This window comes from Trichechus manatus, unplaced genomic scaffold (genome assembly GCF_000243295.1).
Source record: "Trichechus manatus latirostris isolate Lorelei unplaced genomic scaffold, TriManLat1.0 scaffold00054, whole genome shotgun sequence".
Lineage (NCBI taxonomy): Eukaryota > Metazoa > Chordata > Mammalia > Sirenia > Trichechidae > Trichechus > Trichechus manatus.
In genome coordinates, this window is record NW_004443990.1 from 1,681,511 (window position 1) to 1,697,301 (window position 15,791).

Genomic DNA, 15,791 nt, shown 5'->3' on the forward strand with positions numbered 1-15,791 from the left:
CATGTGTGTCAGAGTTGAACAGTGATCCACAGGGTTTTCAATGGCTGATTATTCAAAAGCAGACTGTCAGGGCTTTCTTCCAAGGTGTCTCTGGGTGGACTCGAACTGCCAGCCTTTTGGTTAGCAAATGAGCATGTTAACCATTTACAAACCTTCAAATCAAATCCAAACATAGGAAGCAAATAACTGCTAATGAAAACTGTAGCTGCCTACTACAGAAAGAATGGAAATCGTTAAATAAAAAACACTTTTGTTCTGCTGAGTACCTCAGCGCATCTGGATAGACTAAGACAGGCCTGCAGCTAGATACGGGCATATAGAATGACAAGAATTATGAACAGCTGTGTAACAGACAGGACTGTGGAGTTCCACAAGGCAGTATGGAAAGTAGGGAATAAGAAGAAATGATGAAAGTGAAACCAGAGATGGCTAAGTTTCTATGTAGAGATATAAAAGGATGGAGGGTAATCCGAAGGTCCCTGGGTAGCAAATGGTTTGTGCCTGACTATTAACCTAAAGGTTGAAAGTTTAAACCCAACCAGAAGCACTAAGGAAGAGAGGCTTGGTGATCTGTTTCTGTAAAGATTACAGCTAAAAAAACTCTATGGAGCAGTTTTACTCTGTAACACATGGGGTCACCATGAGTCAGATTCTACTCAATGGCAACAAATTTTTTGTTTTGTTTGTTTATAACTAATACTCAAGGTGACACTGAACACAATACTAAGATGTTTAATCTCACTCTTATTTTCAGGATCCACACAAGTCTGTGATCTACACAAAGGCCTTCTATGAATGAGGTTCTTTGTTTTTGGCATGTGGAAATCATACAAAGGGGCCAAGTTCTACATCTGAATTGATAAGCAATGAACAATCACTGTATACAAGGGGCAGCAAAACAATCCATCAACAGAACTAATTCAGCAGCCATGGGAACTCAACATAAAAAACAACTACAAATAATCATAAACCCCTTGAGAAATTGCAGACATGCTGCTAAGGGGTTTATATTTCTACATGTGGGTTTGATGCACTCTTACATAGATACTAAAAGCAGGATAATCCTAGCATCTGGGTTGCACAAACATCACCTCACAATTATTCTAGAATTTTCTGGTTTACTTCTTATTGCAGTTTTCCTTTAAATATGGAATATATAAATACATATATATTTATTTTGATAGAACAAAAATCAAGTAAATCAAGATAGGGATAAAAATTTAAAAATATGAAAGCTAACGACAGCTTTCTGACAACATGAAATAATTATATTCTTCCATAAATCAATCTAAGCACCCATAGATCACTTCTCAACTATGTGTTTATTAGCACCAAAGCATTAACTTAATTGTAAAACCAGGAATGAAGCTATCTTTTTCAGAAAGCAGAGGAAGGAGCAAACCAATGTAATAAGGTATAAATAAAATTTAGCCTCCTACTGAAATGAATGCCTTCAAGTTATGATAAAGAGTCCACCTAGAGCTACTTGTCTAATAAAAAGCATGTATTAAAGGTTCATTTCACAAAGCATGCCCATTAAAACAATTTAGGTAGAGATCCATTTGGTAAAAAGTCCTGAGTCTTACATATGTATGTTCAAAATCCACCTCATGGAATACTACTTTTGCCTGACTTTAAATATTCAATCACAAATGTGTACTGCTGTAAGTAAATCTAATATGTGAAAATGAGATCTATAAGATAGATGATTATTTTACTTATCCTCTGTTTTATAGGTTAGTACTAGCCACAGTGAAATGCACTTCAAAACACTCACCTCATCATAGTGACTTTTAGCAAACAGGAGTGCACACAATTCTCCATAGAGTGCAGCTTTGTTTGCTTGCTGGCCGTGTTTTGACAGTTTATCCATAAATGTCTGAGCTAACTTAAATGTTTCTTCACCCAAATGATATTTGCAATTTCCGTTTCGCACATGAAGCAACCTGCAAAAACACAAATAACATTCCTCTATTTTTGATATTTCCAACATGTAAACCTGATAATCTCTTACAGATCACCATGTAGCACCCAAATGAGAGAAGGTAACTAGAAACGAGAAATGAAGCAGCACTGGAAGTTAACCGCCTGACCCAACCTGGGGTTGTCTAATGCCCATAAAGAAGTAAATGCTCTTCCCAGAAAGCTTCCCGAGATTAATTTCACCCAACTTTGATTTCTTATCCTCTCTAAACACTTCCTATACTTTGTGTACTCAGCATGTGCGACATCTGAAAAAAGTAATTTACTTTTTGTTCCAAATCCAAAAGTAATACACTCTCACAGAAAATTTGGAAAACAATGAAGAAAACAAAAATCAACATGAAATCTCATTATCCACCATTATCTTCCATTCTTTTTTTCTAGTATATATGTATACTACTTGATCAGTTACCACTCATTTCACGTTGGTTCATAAATGCTCGTTTTTGTTTCTCTTTCCAGTAAGATAAGTTCACTGAAAACAGGGGTAATTTCAGTTATTTCTTTTATAACTTTTATCCTTTATGATGAAAAATACAGAGCTCTTTACACAAAGTAATTGTTCAACCATGCTGATGATCTAATGATAAGTAAGAGTAGTAAAATGCTCTAGGTCAGAGTAGATTCTAAATAACAACAGATTGTACATCCGTCTAAGCAAGACAGGAGAATATTATTAGGACTGGATATATACTATCCAGTATGTATCTATTATTATGTTGGCTAAAACATTAAGTCCATGTATCAGGTCAATACAATTTTCTAAAGATTCTCATCCCTGAGAGGTATAAAAGCCATTTAAAAGAAAACCAAGTATGAAGAGGTTAGGAAACACTCTTCAGGAGTATAAAAACAACACAATTAATTTTTTTCTATCTATACCAAAAATATTAAAAGATCAATAACCCAAAATGAGAACAATTCAAACAATCTTCTAATTTCTGTCATCCCTTTGTACAGTAAGGGAAAACGGTAGAATAACTTCAAATGAACCAAGACTACTCAGTAAGGTGGTGAATGTTATACAATGACAGTGTGTACCCTTCTAATACTCACCATATGGTTATCTGCTTTTAAAAAAGCCTCTAGTCATCAAGCAAAATAATATATTAAGGTTAATCTAAAATTCTCAATGGAGTACCTTTCATAATACCAAATTCCAAATTTAAAGCTGTAATAATGTAATAATTTATCAGGCCACTTTAGAATAGTGAGTTGACTGAATTTATTAAGCAGAAAATAAAAGTGAAAAAAACTATGTTTTAGTGTACAGATAGCTTTCCTGCTCAAGTAAGTACACTGATACAGAATAAAGAGACACCACCTGTCAAACTGTTGATGTGGCGACCAAGTGGTAGCTTGCAATCACTTCTGATTCAATGGAAAATAAACCATACATAAAAAAACAACTGAAATCAAGGAAAAAAACTGGAGGAAAAAGAAATATGGCAAATCAGATGGTAAAGTTTTGAGGAGACTCATAGTCAAGTATTGACTGGGCACCTATCATATGCCTGTCATTTTTTTAGTGTAAAAGATGTAGTGTGAACAGGACAGAAAGTCTGTGACCATAAGGTGCTTACATTCCAACGGTGAGAAGGATGTTTGGGTAGGTTAAAAAAAAAAAAAAAAAAAACACCAAATAAGTAACAATTTTGTTTAAAGGTAAATACTATGAAGATGGTAAAAATAGATATTGCAATTGAGAGCTTCTTAGGGGAGGTGTTTAGGGTATACAGGGAAGAAGTCTTTTGAGAAAGTAACATTTGAGTTGACATCTAAATGATGAAGAGGCAGCCATCTGGGAGAAGTATGTTCCAAACAGAAGTAATGACAAGTGGAAAGTCCCTGAGAAGGGGGAATAATCTGGCATACTCAAAGAACAGAAAGAAGGCCAATGTGTCTGGAGTGTAGTAATTAAAAAATTACATGAGATTGGAGAAATAAGCAAGATTTTACAGAGCCTTGCAGGTGATGGTAAGGAGTTTTCGTTGTGACAGCGAGTGAAGTGATCTAATTCATGCTGTGAAACATTGTCCAACAGAACTTTCTGAGATGACAGAAATGTTCTATACATGTGCTGTCAAATTTGGTAGGCGCCAGCTACACGTGGTTATTAAGTATTTAAAATGTGGCTAGTGTGAGTGAAGACAGATTTTTAATTTAATTAATTTAAATAGTTGTGTATGGTTAATGGCTACTGTACTGAACAGTGCAATCTAGAAAGACTGCTCTGCCTGTAATATGTAGAATGAACTACAGCAAAGCCAAGAATGTAAACAAGGCAACCAGGACAGAAGATATTATAACAATCCAGGAAAAACATCTTTGACAAAAAAAGTATGGTATTAGTAATACAGATTTGATAATTATCTCTATCAAAGAGGGCCAAAAGATTGAAAGAAAAAGGATAAACCCAAGCAGGGATTATAAATGTAGAGAATGAAAAGAACAGTGCTCACTTCTTATTTTTACAATGCTAAGAATTACAATTCTAACTATGTAGGTTTTCAACAAACTTCACTGTAGGTATCCCCCAAAATAAAATTTCTAGAAATTATTTAATAATTAGCATATGATGGATAGCAATCTAAACATTTTATGCCAGAAAGACATTGCTTGATATTTTCTCCAGTCCCTGCTGGTTGTCTACTGAAAATAAAGGGCGAATTGAACATACAAAGACTCTTCAGTCTGCAAGTCCATCTGGGCTGACAGTAAGCAGGATGCAGAATCCAAGATATTTTTGGCCCAAAAGAGGTTTTAATTTTGCCTCAACACTCAGCCTAATGAAAAGGTAAGTTCTCAAGGTTCTCCAAATGTGGCTCTACCATGTAAGCATAACATTTTAATTTTATAGCAACATAAAAACATGTCTACTAGATCAACAGGTGTCAAATGCAAATATCATTTAATTGGTTAAACTCTTCATTATTTAAAATGGAAAATGCAAATTTAGAAGTCACTAGTTTCTGAAAATTACATTTATTATAAGATTGAACAAAATGACTAGACAGACCCTTATCAGACACTTGACAAAAAAACATACTGAAAGAAAACCTAGAGGAAAATGACCTCTCACCTGCTTACAAGTGTCTTTTCCAAAACTAGTTAAGAATTTTGAAAATAGATTTGAAAGAGGAGGGGTGGGTATTTAAAATAAAGACTGGTATGCTTTTAATTCTAAGTGAGTAGCACACACTGTTGGCTCCCTAACCAACAACCATTCTCACCTCCTCACGCTTGCTGGCACAGCCCTGATTCTGTTCTGCAATTGCCCCCTTTTCCACACAAGTCAGAAGTAAATCATGATTAGTTTATGTCACTCATAGTACAGTGATCCCACTCCCTGTGCCAGTGACTGACTCAGAGTTCACAAAGTGATCTAAAACAAAAACTAAATCCGTTGCTGTTGAGTCGATTCCAACTCATAGCGACCCTCTAGCTCTGGCTAATGAGACTCAAGGTTAGATCAGTTGGGCGTTTTCTGGGAAAGTTTCCCTTGTCTTCAAAGAAAAAAACGGTGCTTGGGAAGGGAGTCTTTCTTCTGCTGGACAATATATAATCTGCATGTGGTGCCTCAAATAATAGCAGCGATCTTACAAACACCGGAGAGCTAGCCAAAGATAAAACCAGCACACGGAAAATAGAAGAGCAGACAGATGGAAAAGAATTTGGTTCCTTGACAAGCTCCACGAGGTCCAAACCTATCCTTGAGGCACTCGACATTTTATTGGTTATTTTTATTTTTTTGTATTTTCAGAATGCACTGCTTACATAGATGGTTCTCTGATACGTACATAGACTTAAGACAGTTATCCTAAGTGAACTGTACCTTCTATTATCAATATCCTTTTTGCATCAACTAATGGTTTTCATCCTGAATTCTACTTTATTGTCAGTATTATTGTTTTGGGGTATGTTTCCTACTAACATTGTATGTTGTTGTTGTTAGGTGCTGTTGAGTCAGTTACAACTCATAGCGACCCTATGTACAACAGAACGAAACACTACTCAGTCCTGTGCCATCCTTACAATCATTATGTTTGAACCCACTGTTGCAGTCACTGTGTCAGTGCATCTCATTGAGGGTCTTCCTCTTTTTTTGCTGACCCTCTACTTTACCAAGCACAATTCCTTCTCTAGGGGACTGTTCTATCCTGCTAACCAAAAGATTGGCGCCTCAAAACCATCAGTCGCTCTGTGGGAGAAAAGACCTGGCGATCTGCTCCCATAAAGATTACAGCCTAGGAAATCCTATGGAGCAGTTCTACTCAGTCCTATAGGGTTGCTATGAATTGGAATTGATGGCACACAACAACATATTAATAATGGTTATTATTTCTGGGCAGTAGGGTTATAGGTAATATGTATTTTCATCTTGATAGCTTTCTGTATTTCTGAATTTGTTTGGCAACAGACATATACAAGCAGAAAAAAACAAGCTATTAAATAGAAAGAGTAAAGGGAAACAGGCAGAATTCCAGGGGAATATAACAAGAACTGAGAAATGGTATCAGGTTAACTACACAGAGGCCAAGAAGGTTCTAACATTTACTCTGGAATGTTTCAATGTCAGCCTCAGACTAGAAACTGGATTTATGATATTAAATTAAAAAACACCCTCCTATGCTTGCATCAGGTTCAAAGCCCTGGGATTGGCCAAAGGATTTCATTAGTATCTGTTCTGTAAAAACACGTCTCTTCCAATTCAATTAAACACATGGCCAATTAATCCATCAAATTTCCTTCAGTCTTGAGAAAAGCTAAATCAGTAAAATTTAATTTTTCAAATAATACTTAAGAGATGGCAAAATTATACTGTATATTATACCATATCATATGTTATATCATATTAAATACACCTATAAATGACCAATAATTTGGCAAGTACTGTTGTAGAGAGGCAAATCTGATTTTGAAATTTTAAATTCGTAAGAACAAAATGTCTTCGTATACAGGCTTTAAGCTGGTATTATAAATGGCTTTGCTTCTCGGACCAGGTATTTTTCTAATTTCACATGTGTCCATTACAGAAGAGAACCATGGTAATGACTGTGTTTTATAGTTTCCTTTCCAGTATTTCCCTTCCCTTCTTCTTTAATGTAGTGCCATAAATTCATTCAGAGTAGCAATATATACAACTGAAAATGCTTTGCTCCCTAGACTACTTTAGGTTACAGCATAGGTTGGAGGCTATGAGGGGAATGTGTTCCAGTTCTGACCAAAGAGATGGAGTTAGGGTTCTGGGAAATCCATCCTTCCAATATTAAAAAAAAAAGACAACTCAGCTGGCATGAGCCTTTTGCCCTTTCTCCCTATATGTAACACTTGCAACCACAATGCTACATACTAAAGATACTAAAGATGATGACATGGGAAAGACAGAAGGAGCCTTGGTACCTAATGATAACATCATGGAGCATCCATACCAGGGATGCACTGCCTAGCTTCAGACTTTTTATCAGGTGAGAACAATAAACCTTTTAGTTAAGCTAAAGCAAAATTATATAGGAACCTTAAAATTAGAGAAGAAACATTCTGGTATTTGGGTAAAATAAGGCTTCTGATTCTGTGAATAAAAAGCAAGCACAGAATTCTGGGAAAGATGGCAGTGTGAGCAGGTCTAGGTACCTGACCCTCCCCCATATGTACACCAGGAAAAACAGGGAGAAATCTGTCCTCAGTCCTGTGGAACTCTGGGTCAGTGGGCAGAGGACAGCAGCAAGGAACTGCAAATGGAGAAGCCAAGTTAACAATGAGTCTCATGTGCTGCTGAAGGACAGAAACCTTGGTCTGGACTGGAAGAGAGTTATCAAAGAAAGGGAGCGACAGAGTGGTAAGCAAAATCTGAATGCTCTGCCTGCCTGAGTCTCTCGCAGCAAGTATCACTGTCAAAAACAGTGAGTACTTAGGGGAATTGAGAAAGTTAACACCTTGTAAAATCCTAATGTCTCAGATTCAACAAAAAATCACAAGACAAACAAAGAAACTGGAAACAAAGGCCCATCCAAATGAACAAGAAGGGTGAGGAATCGTGTTTCTGGAAGCCTGAATAATGAACCGTTTTGAAGAATATAATACAACAATATTAAACAAGCTGAAAGAACTAAAGGAAAACAAAAACTAAAGGAAATCAGGAAAATGATGCATGAACAAAATGAGAATTTAAATAAAGACACAGACACTATAAAAAGATACCAAACAGAAATACTGGAACTGAAAGAGACAATAACTGAAATGAGAAACTCATTGGAAGAATTTATCAACAGATCTGAGCAGGCAGAAAAAAGAATCAGTGAACTAGAGGATTGAAAAAGCACAAAAAAACAAAAACAACAACCAGCTGTTATCAAGTCAATTCTTACTCATGGAAACCCCATGTATCAGAGTAGAACTGCGCTCCATAGGGTTTTCAATGGCTGATTTTTCCAAAGTAGATCACCAGGACTTTCTCCTGAGGCGCCTCTGAGTGGACTTGAATCTCCGACCTTTCGATTAGCAGCCAAGCACATTAACTGTTTGTACCACCCAGGGACTCTGAACTGGAGAATAAGGTAATCGAAATTATGGAGGCTGAAGAGCAACAAGGGAAAAGGCTCAAAACTGTTGAGCACAATTTAATGGACTTATGGAAGAACAGCCAGCAAACCAATGTATGCATCATAGGAATCTCAGAAGGAGATGAGAGAAATGGACAGAAACAATACTTGAAGAAATAATGGCAGAAAAATTTCAAAATCTGACAAAGGAGAACCACACCAAGACACATCATAACCTCTCTCTCTAAAACTAAAGACAAAGAAAGAATCTTGAAAGCAGCAAGAGGAAAGTGAATACTCTTGAAAAGATGCTCAATAAGATTAAATGCCAATTCCATCTCAGGAATCTTGGAGGCCAAAAGACAATGAGGTGACATACTTAAAGCATTGAAAGAAAAGAACTGTCAACTGCGAACACAGTATTTGCCAAAACTATTCTTCAAAAATGGGGGCACAATTAAAATATTCACAGATGAACAAAAGTTCAGAGTTTGTAACCACTAGAGCTATCTTACAAGAAATGCTAAAGAGAGTCCTTCAGATGGTGAGCAAAGGCCACCAGACAGTAACTTGAAGCTATAGGTAGGAAAAAAAAAAAAAAAAGATCTCCACTAAAGGTAATTTCAAGAGCAAATATAAAGATAAGTTTTAAGGTGTCTTTGGTTGGTAATTCTAATGGTTATGTCCCTCATGCTTTATAATGACAAATGCATAAACAATAAGTATAAAATTGTTATTGGACATATGATGAATAAATATAATTGGTGATTAAAAAAATCAATCTACAAAAAAAAAGAAAAGTACAAGACCAGATGGCTTCACTGGGGAATTCTACCAAACATTTATACAAGAAATGACCCCAATCCTTTTAAAACTTTTCCAAAAAATAAAAGGAACACTTCCTAACTCATTCTATGAGGCTAGATTACTCTGATACAAAAGCCATTCAAAGACACCACAAGAAAACTACAGAGCAATATCTCTTTTGAATATAGATGCAAAAATCCACAACAAAATACTAGCAAACTGAATCCAAGAGCATGATCAAGTGGGATTTATCCAAGGAACGCATGGGTGGTTCAACATTAGAAAATGAATGTAACACACCACATTAATAGAACAAAGAAAAAGAACCACATAATCATCTTAATTGATACAGTAAAGGCATTTGACAAAATTCAACACCCTTTCATGATAAAAACACTCAACATGCTAGGCATACAAGGGAAATTCCTCAAAATGATTAAAGGCATTTTATGAAAAACACAAAGCCAATATCATACTCAATGGAAAAAGACTGAGCGCTTTCCCCTTAAAATAAGGAACAAGACAAGGATGCCTGTTCTCACCACTGTTATTCAATATTGTACTGGAAGCCCTAGCCAAACAAATCAGGCAATAAAAAGAAATAAAGAGTAGCCAAGCTGGGAAGGAAGAAGTAAAACTATTGTTTTTCACAGATGACACGATCCTATATATGGAAAATACCAAAGAACCCACAAGAAAGCTACCAGAGCTAATAAATGAATTCAGCAAAGTGGCAGGATACAAGGTCAACACGCAAAATCAGCTGGGTTTTTATACAACAACAATGAGCAATCTGAAAAGGAAATTAAGGAAACAATTCCATTTATAATAGCATCTAAAAGAACAAAATACCTAGGAATACATTTAACCAAGGAAGTGAAAGACCTGTACACTGAAAAATATAAAACATTACTGAAGGAAATTAAAAAAAGCCCTAAAAAAATGGAAAAATGTTTCATACTTATGCATTAGAAAACTTAATATTGTTACGATGTCAATACTGCTTAAAGCAATCTATGGATTCAACGTAATTCCCATCAAAATTCCAACAGCCTTCCCCCAAAATCCTTTTAACTCAGTACTGAAGCCACTCCTGAGATTCACCCTTCAGCCAAAGATTAGCTAGGTCTATAGGGCCAACAACAACACTTGAGAGACGTGCTTCAGAGTTCAACCATGTACACGAAACTAACGGGCACACTAGTCCAAAGCAAAGATGAGAAGGCAGGAAGGGACAGGAAAACAGGATGAATGGAAACAGGGAATGCGGGGTGGAGAAGGGGAGAGTATTAACACATCGCGGGTTTGGCAACGAATGTCACGAAAACAATTTGTGTATTAACTGCTTAATGAGAAACTAATTTGCTCTATAAACTTCACCTAAATCACAATTTAAAAAAAAAGAAAGGTGCAGAGAAAAAAAAAATATTCCAACAGCCTTCTTTGCAGAAATGGAAAAGCCAATTCTCAAATTTATAAGGAACTGCAAGGGGTCCTGAATAGTCAAATTAATCTTGAAAAAGAACAAAGTAGGAGGACTCACATTTTTCAATCTCAAAACAGACTGGTAGTGGTGTAATGATAGACATATAGACCAACAGAATAGAACTGAGAGTCCTGAAATAAACCTGTCCATGTAGGGTCAGTTAACTTTTGACAAGGGTGCTAAATCCATCTAACAGGGAAAGAACAGACTCTTTCAAAGGACTTTATCAACAAAGTAAACAAACCACAGATGATGAGAAAATTTTTGGGAACTACACCTGATAAGGGTTTAATATTGAGAATATATAAAGAACATCTACAGCTAAATAAAAAAACAAACAACACAATCAAAAAATGGGCAAAGGTCTGGAGTCTTAAAAGCTAGTGAGCGGCCATCTAAGATGCATCAATTGGTCCCAACCCACCTGGAGTAAAGGAGAATGAAGAACACCATGGACACAAGGAACATGTTAGTCCAAGAGACAGAAAGGGTCACATAAACCAGAGACTTCAACAGCCTGAGACCAGAAGAACTAGATGGTGTCCGGCCGGATACTACCAATGACTGCCCTGACAGGGAACACAACACAGAGTCCCTGACAGAGCAGGAGAAAAGTTGGGTGCAGAACTCAAATTCTAATAAAAAGACCAGACTTAATGGTTTGACTGAGACTGGAGGGACCCCGGAAGACATGGCCCCCAGACTCTCTGTTAGCCCAAAATGAAAAGCATTCCCGAGCCCAACTCTTCAGACAAAGATTAGACTGGACTATGAGATACAAACTGATACTCGTGAAGAGTGTGCTTCTTAGCTCAAGCAGGTACATGAAACTAAATGAGCAGCTCCTGTCCAGAGGTGAGATGAGAAGGCAGAGAGGGTCAGGGGCTAGTTGAATGGACTTGGGAAACTGGAGTGGAAAGAAAGTGTGCTGTCACAGTACAGGGAGAGCAACCAAGGTCACAAAACAATGTATGTATAAATTTTTGTATGAACAGACTAACTTGAATTGTAAAATTTCACTTAAAGTACAATAAAAAAAACTAAAAGAAAAGAGCAAAAGACTTGAATAGACATTTCACCAAAGATGAAACACAAATGACCAAAAAGTACATAAAGATGCTCAGTGTCATTACCACATTTTCACACAAACAATGTGGGCCTTCTGTATTTGTTTACTGGCCGTGCCCGCCGTGCTTGAGGTATTTTCGTAAGCGTGCTATGCTAATTTTTACATGAACACGTGGAAGAGGACTGGCATGGCGGCACTTGTGAGGTGCTTAGGGTGCTTCACAGCGGGAGGGCATGGATAGTAAACAAACGCAGAAGGCACGCACTATTTGCAAAAAAAATATGGTAGTCATTTGGAAAATGCAAAACAAAACCACGATAACACTTCACATCCACTAAGATGGCTACAATTAAAAAAAAAAAAAAATGAAAAAAACAGATGTTGGCAAAAATGCAGAGAAATTAGAACCCTCATTTATTGCTGGTGGGATTTTGAAATAGTACGGTCATTGTGGAAAACATTTTGGTGGTTCCTCAAAAAGTTAAACACAGAACTACTATACGATCCAGGAATTCCACCCCTACATACCCAAAAGAATCGAAAGCAGGGACACAGATACTTACAAACCAATGTTCATTGTGGCAGTATTCACAATAGCCAAAAGGTGGAAACAGCCTAAGTGTCCATTAACAGATGAACAGATAAACAAAATGTGGTGCATTCATACAATGGAATATTACTCAGCCATAAGAGATAGGGGTGCCCTGGTGGCACAGTGGTTAAGAGCTCGGCTGCTAACCAAAAGGTCAGCAGTTCAAATCCACCAACCACTCCTTGGAAACCCTACAGTGTAGTTCTACTCTGCCCTATATGGTTGCTATGAGTCGGAACTGACTCAAAGGCAACGGGGTTGGTGTTCACTTTTTTTAATAAGAGATACGAAGTCCTGATACATGTTACAACATGGATGAACATTATGCTGACTGAAAAAGTCAATCATAAAAGGATAACTATTATATGATCCCACTTACATGAAACATCTAGGATAGGCAAATGTACAGAGATCAAAGTTCATTAGTGGTTACCAAGGGCAGGTGGGCAGGAGGTGTAAAGGGGGACTCACTGCTTCTGTTAAGGGTGATGGAAAAATTTGGAAATGGATAGTGGTAAGGGTTGAACAACATGATGAACATAATTAACGTCACTGAAGCGTACATATTAAAAATGTTGAATTGGCAAATATTTTATTACATGTATATTCATTGTTGATGTTGTATGCCATCCACATTAAAAAAAAAAGGCAAGCACATACAAAAAGAAAGTGCTTTACTTTTTAGTCAAAAGACTGCTAAAGAAGAATCTACAACAAAAGCATCCAAAATGGCTTTTCTGTTTCAAATTTACTAGTTCATGAAAATAGAAACATTTAACTACCCACAAAGATCCCATATGGGATACTCTACTCATTTTTAGGCAAATAACGTGTGCCTTCAACGTTTCTTGCCAATTGCTGCCTCCTCCAGTGGAACATTTTCACAAGTGCTGCTATTCCAATTTTTTTATATGTTGCTATAAAAACAAATCAGCACAGAGCACTAACAAAAATACCTTGATAGAGGAGGGAGCAGTTGGCAAACAAACATAGAAGGTGTGCATTATTTGTGTAAAAATACAGTATTCTCCTATTCCTACCTAGATAAAATATGAAGAAGACGAGAGGGAAGATGATAGAGATTATTTTTATCAGCACTACAAATTATAGGCCAAAATACCAATCTCTTTATAGTTTATGCACAAAAATATTCCTATAATTTATTATATGCTTCTAAAATATCTGTGGGCAATTATCATAAACTTCTAATATATTATTTATACTTAAATTAGCATATTACAAAATTAAGTTCAGGATTTGAATGTTTCTCTAACATTGGTAAGCCCTGTATATAAAGACTCAAAAGACTATAAAAGACTCCAACTGCTAAAAACATAAAAGATGGCTTTATTCCATTTTATCTTAAACCAATGATGGTTTTAGAGGCGAACCTATGTTCTAGCTCTGAAGAGATTCAAATTTAATGAACTCATCTCTAACATAACAAGAAAGTATGAGCCTTCTTCCAACAAAAATAAAAGACTAAAAATTCAGTAAACTGACCAGACTCTAGTTAACAACTTTTGCTGTTGTTAGGTGCCACTGAGTTTGTTCTGACTCATAGCAACCCTATGTACAACAGAACGAAACGAAACACTGTCTGGTCCCGCACCACCCTCACAATCATTGCTGTTTGAGTCCATTGTTGCAGCCACTGTGTCAATCCATCTCGTTGAGGGTCTTCCTTTTTTTCACTGACCCTCTACTTTGCCAAGCATGATGTCCTTCCTCAGGGACTGGTCCCTCCTGGTAACATATCCAAAGTATGTTAGACGAAAGTCTTGCCATCCTCGCTTCCAAGACAGATTTGTTTGTTCTTCTGGCAGTCCATGGTATATTTAAAATTCTTTGCCAACACGACAATTCAAATGCATCAATTCTTCTTCTGTCTTCTTTTATAATTGCCCGGCTTTTGCATGCACGTAACATGACTGATTGGGTCAGGTACACTTTAGTCATTAAAGTGACAACTGTGCTTATCTGGACTTTAAAGAGGTCTTTGGCAACAGATTTGCCCAATGCGGTATGTTGTTTGATTTCCTGACTTCTGCTTCTGTGGACACTCAGAAGAACTAAAACTATAAAAACCACCAAGTACTACTACAGCACATACTGTAAGATCTGTTCCAACTTACCTCACACAACATTCTACTGCACGAAACCAATGAAGCATCTCATCATGTATAGTACACAACTGATAGCAGGACAGAAAAACTTTCTCAGCATCACTATACCAGCCTGCATCTGAAAGAAAGCCACCTGAAGGACAAGAAAAACCAGTAATTTTAGATAACTGAATGAATTATTTGAAAGCTGAAATGACATGCTTACAGTGAATATTACCTAAACTTGAAAAAAATATTAAAATCCTGTGCTTAGCTTAAAGCAAAGATACTAATTGTGACTTAAAAAAAAAAAAAAAGGTCCTGAACTAGGTGAATTAAGATCAAAGCTGAGACCCTGATTAACGAGCCAAGAGTTTTAACCCTCTAGGAATACTCCATGGCCTGAATTAACATTTTTCAGCTAATCATCTACTATCTATTTTAACAATTCTCCTAGTATTTTCATCTTGCAGGGTACACATAACTTTTCCATCTTTCCATACCCAATCCCAAAGAGGATAAAGAAATCTAAATAATCTTCTCAGTATAGCAGCACATCATAGAGGATGCATACATAAGACAGTGATGTTTGCTCATCTCATGCTTTTAGCAAGAAATTAAATTGCTGTCCTCCTACAATCCTGAAGTACTAGGCATAATTTCCTCAGAATACCGTCCATCTTTTTTGAGGATCTTGACCTCCAACAATGGTTAACATTTAACACATTTTTACTACACTGTGCAAACTACTTTGCACTGTGGTAACCGTTTCACATGAATTAATCTTCTCATTTAATTTTCACAACACATCTTCAATTTAAACACTATTCTTGCTTCCCATTTAACAGATGAAAAATATGAGGCAGAGAAACCAAAGCTTACAAACCAGTAAGTGGACAAACTTGAATCCATACAATCTGAATTCAGAGCTTAACCCCATAGTTACTATACTACATTAGCTACTATGAAGAACACTTTCATAGTGTTATTCAGGATCAGCTATAACGATCAGAAAACAAAGTAACATACCTTGTTTCTTCAATTCTAAAACACATTTTTCATATTTCAACATTTATGAAATTACATCTTAAAATTGATGGTATATTATGATGAAAATAGCTAGCTACCTTTTTTTTCTTTCATGGTAGCACAAAAAATACGGTAGTCTTACAAATCTATAGTGTCAGAGTCTGTAAAATATTGTACT

General features: G+C 36.4%; 1 protein-coding gene across 1 annotated transcript in view; it reads right to left on the bottom strand.

Annotated features, from left to right (window-relative positions):
* Positions 1-15,791, bottom strand: part of APPBP2 (amyloid beta precursor protein binding protein 2) — a 66,827-nt gene that overhangs the window by 21,061 nt on the left and 29,975 nt on the right. The window contains exons 4-5 of the mRNA XM_004377841.3: positions 14,615-14,738; positions 1,778-1,946 (exon numbers count right to left, since the gene is read on the bottom strand). Coding sequence (XP_004377898.1) covers positions 1,778-1,946; positions 14,615-14,738 — 293 coding nt within the window. The remainder of the gene's footprint in view (positions 1-1,777; positions 1,947-14,614; positions 14,739-15,791) is intronic.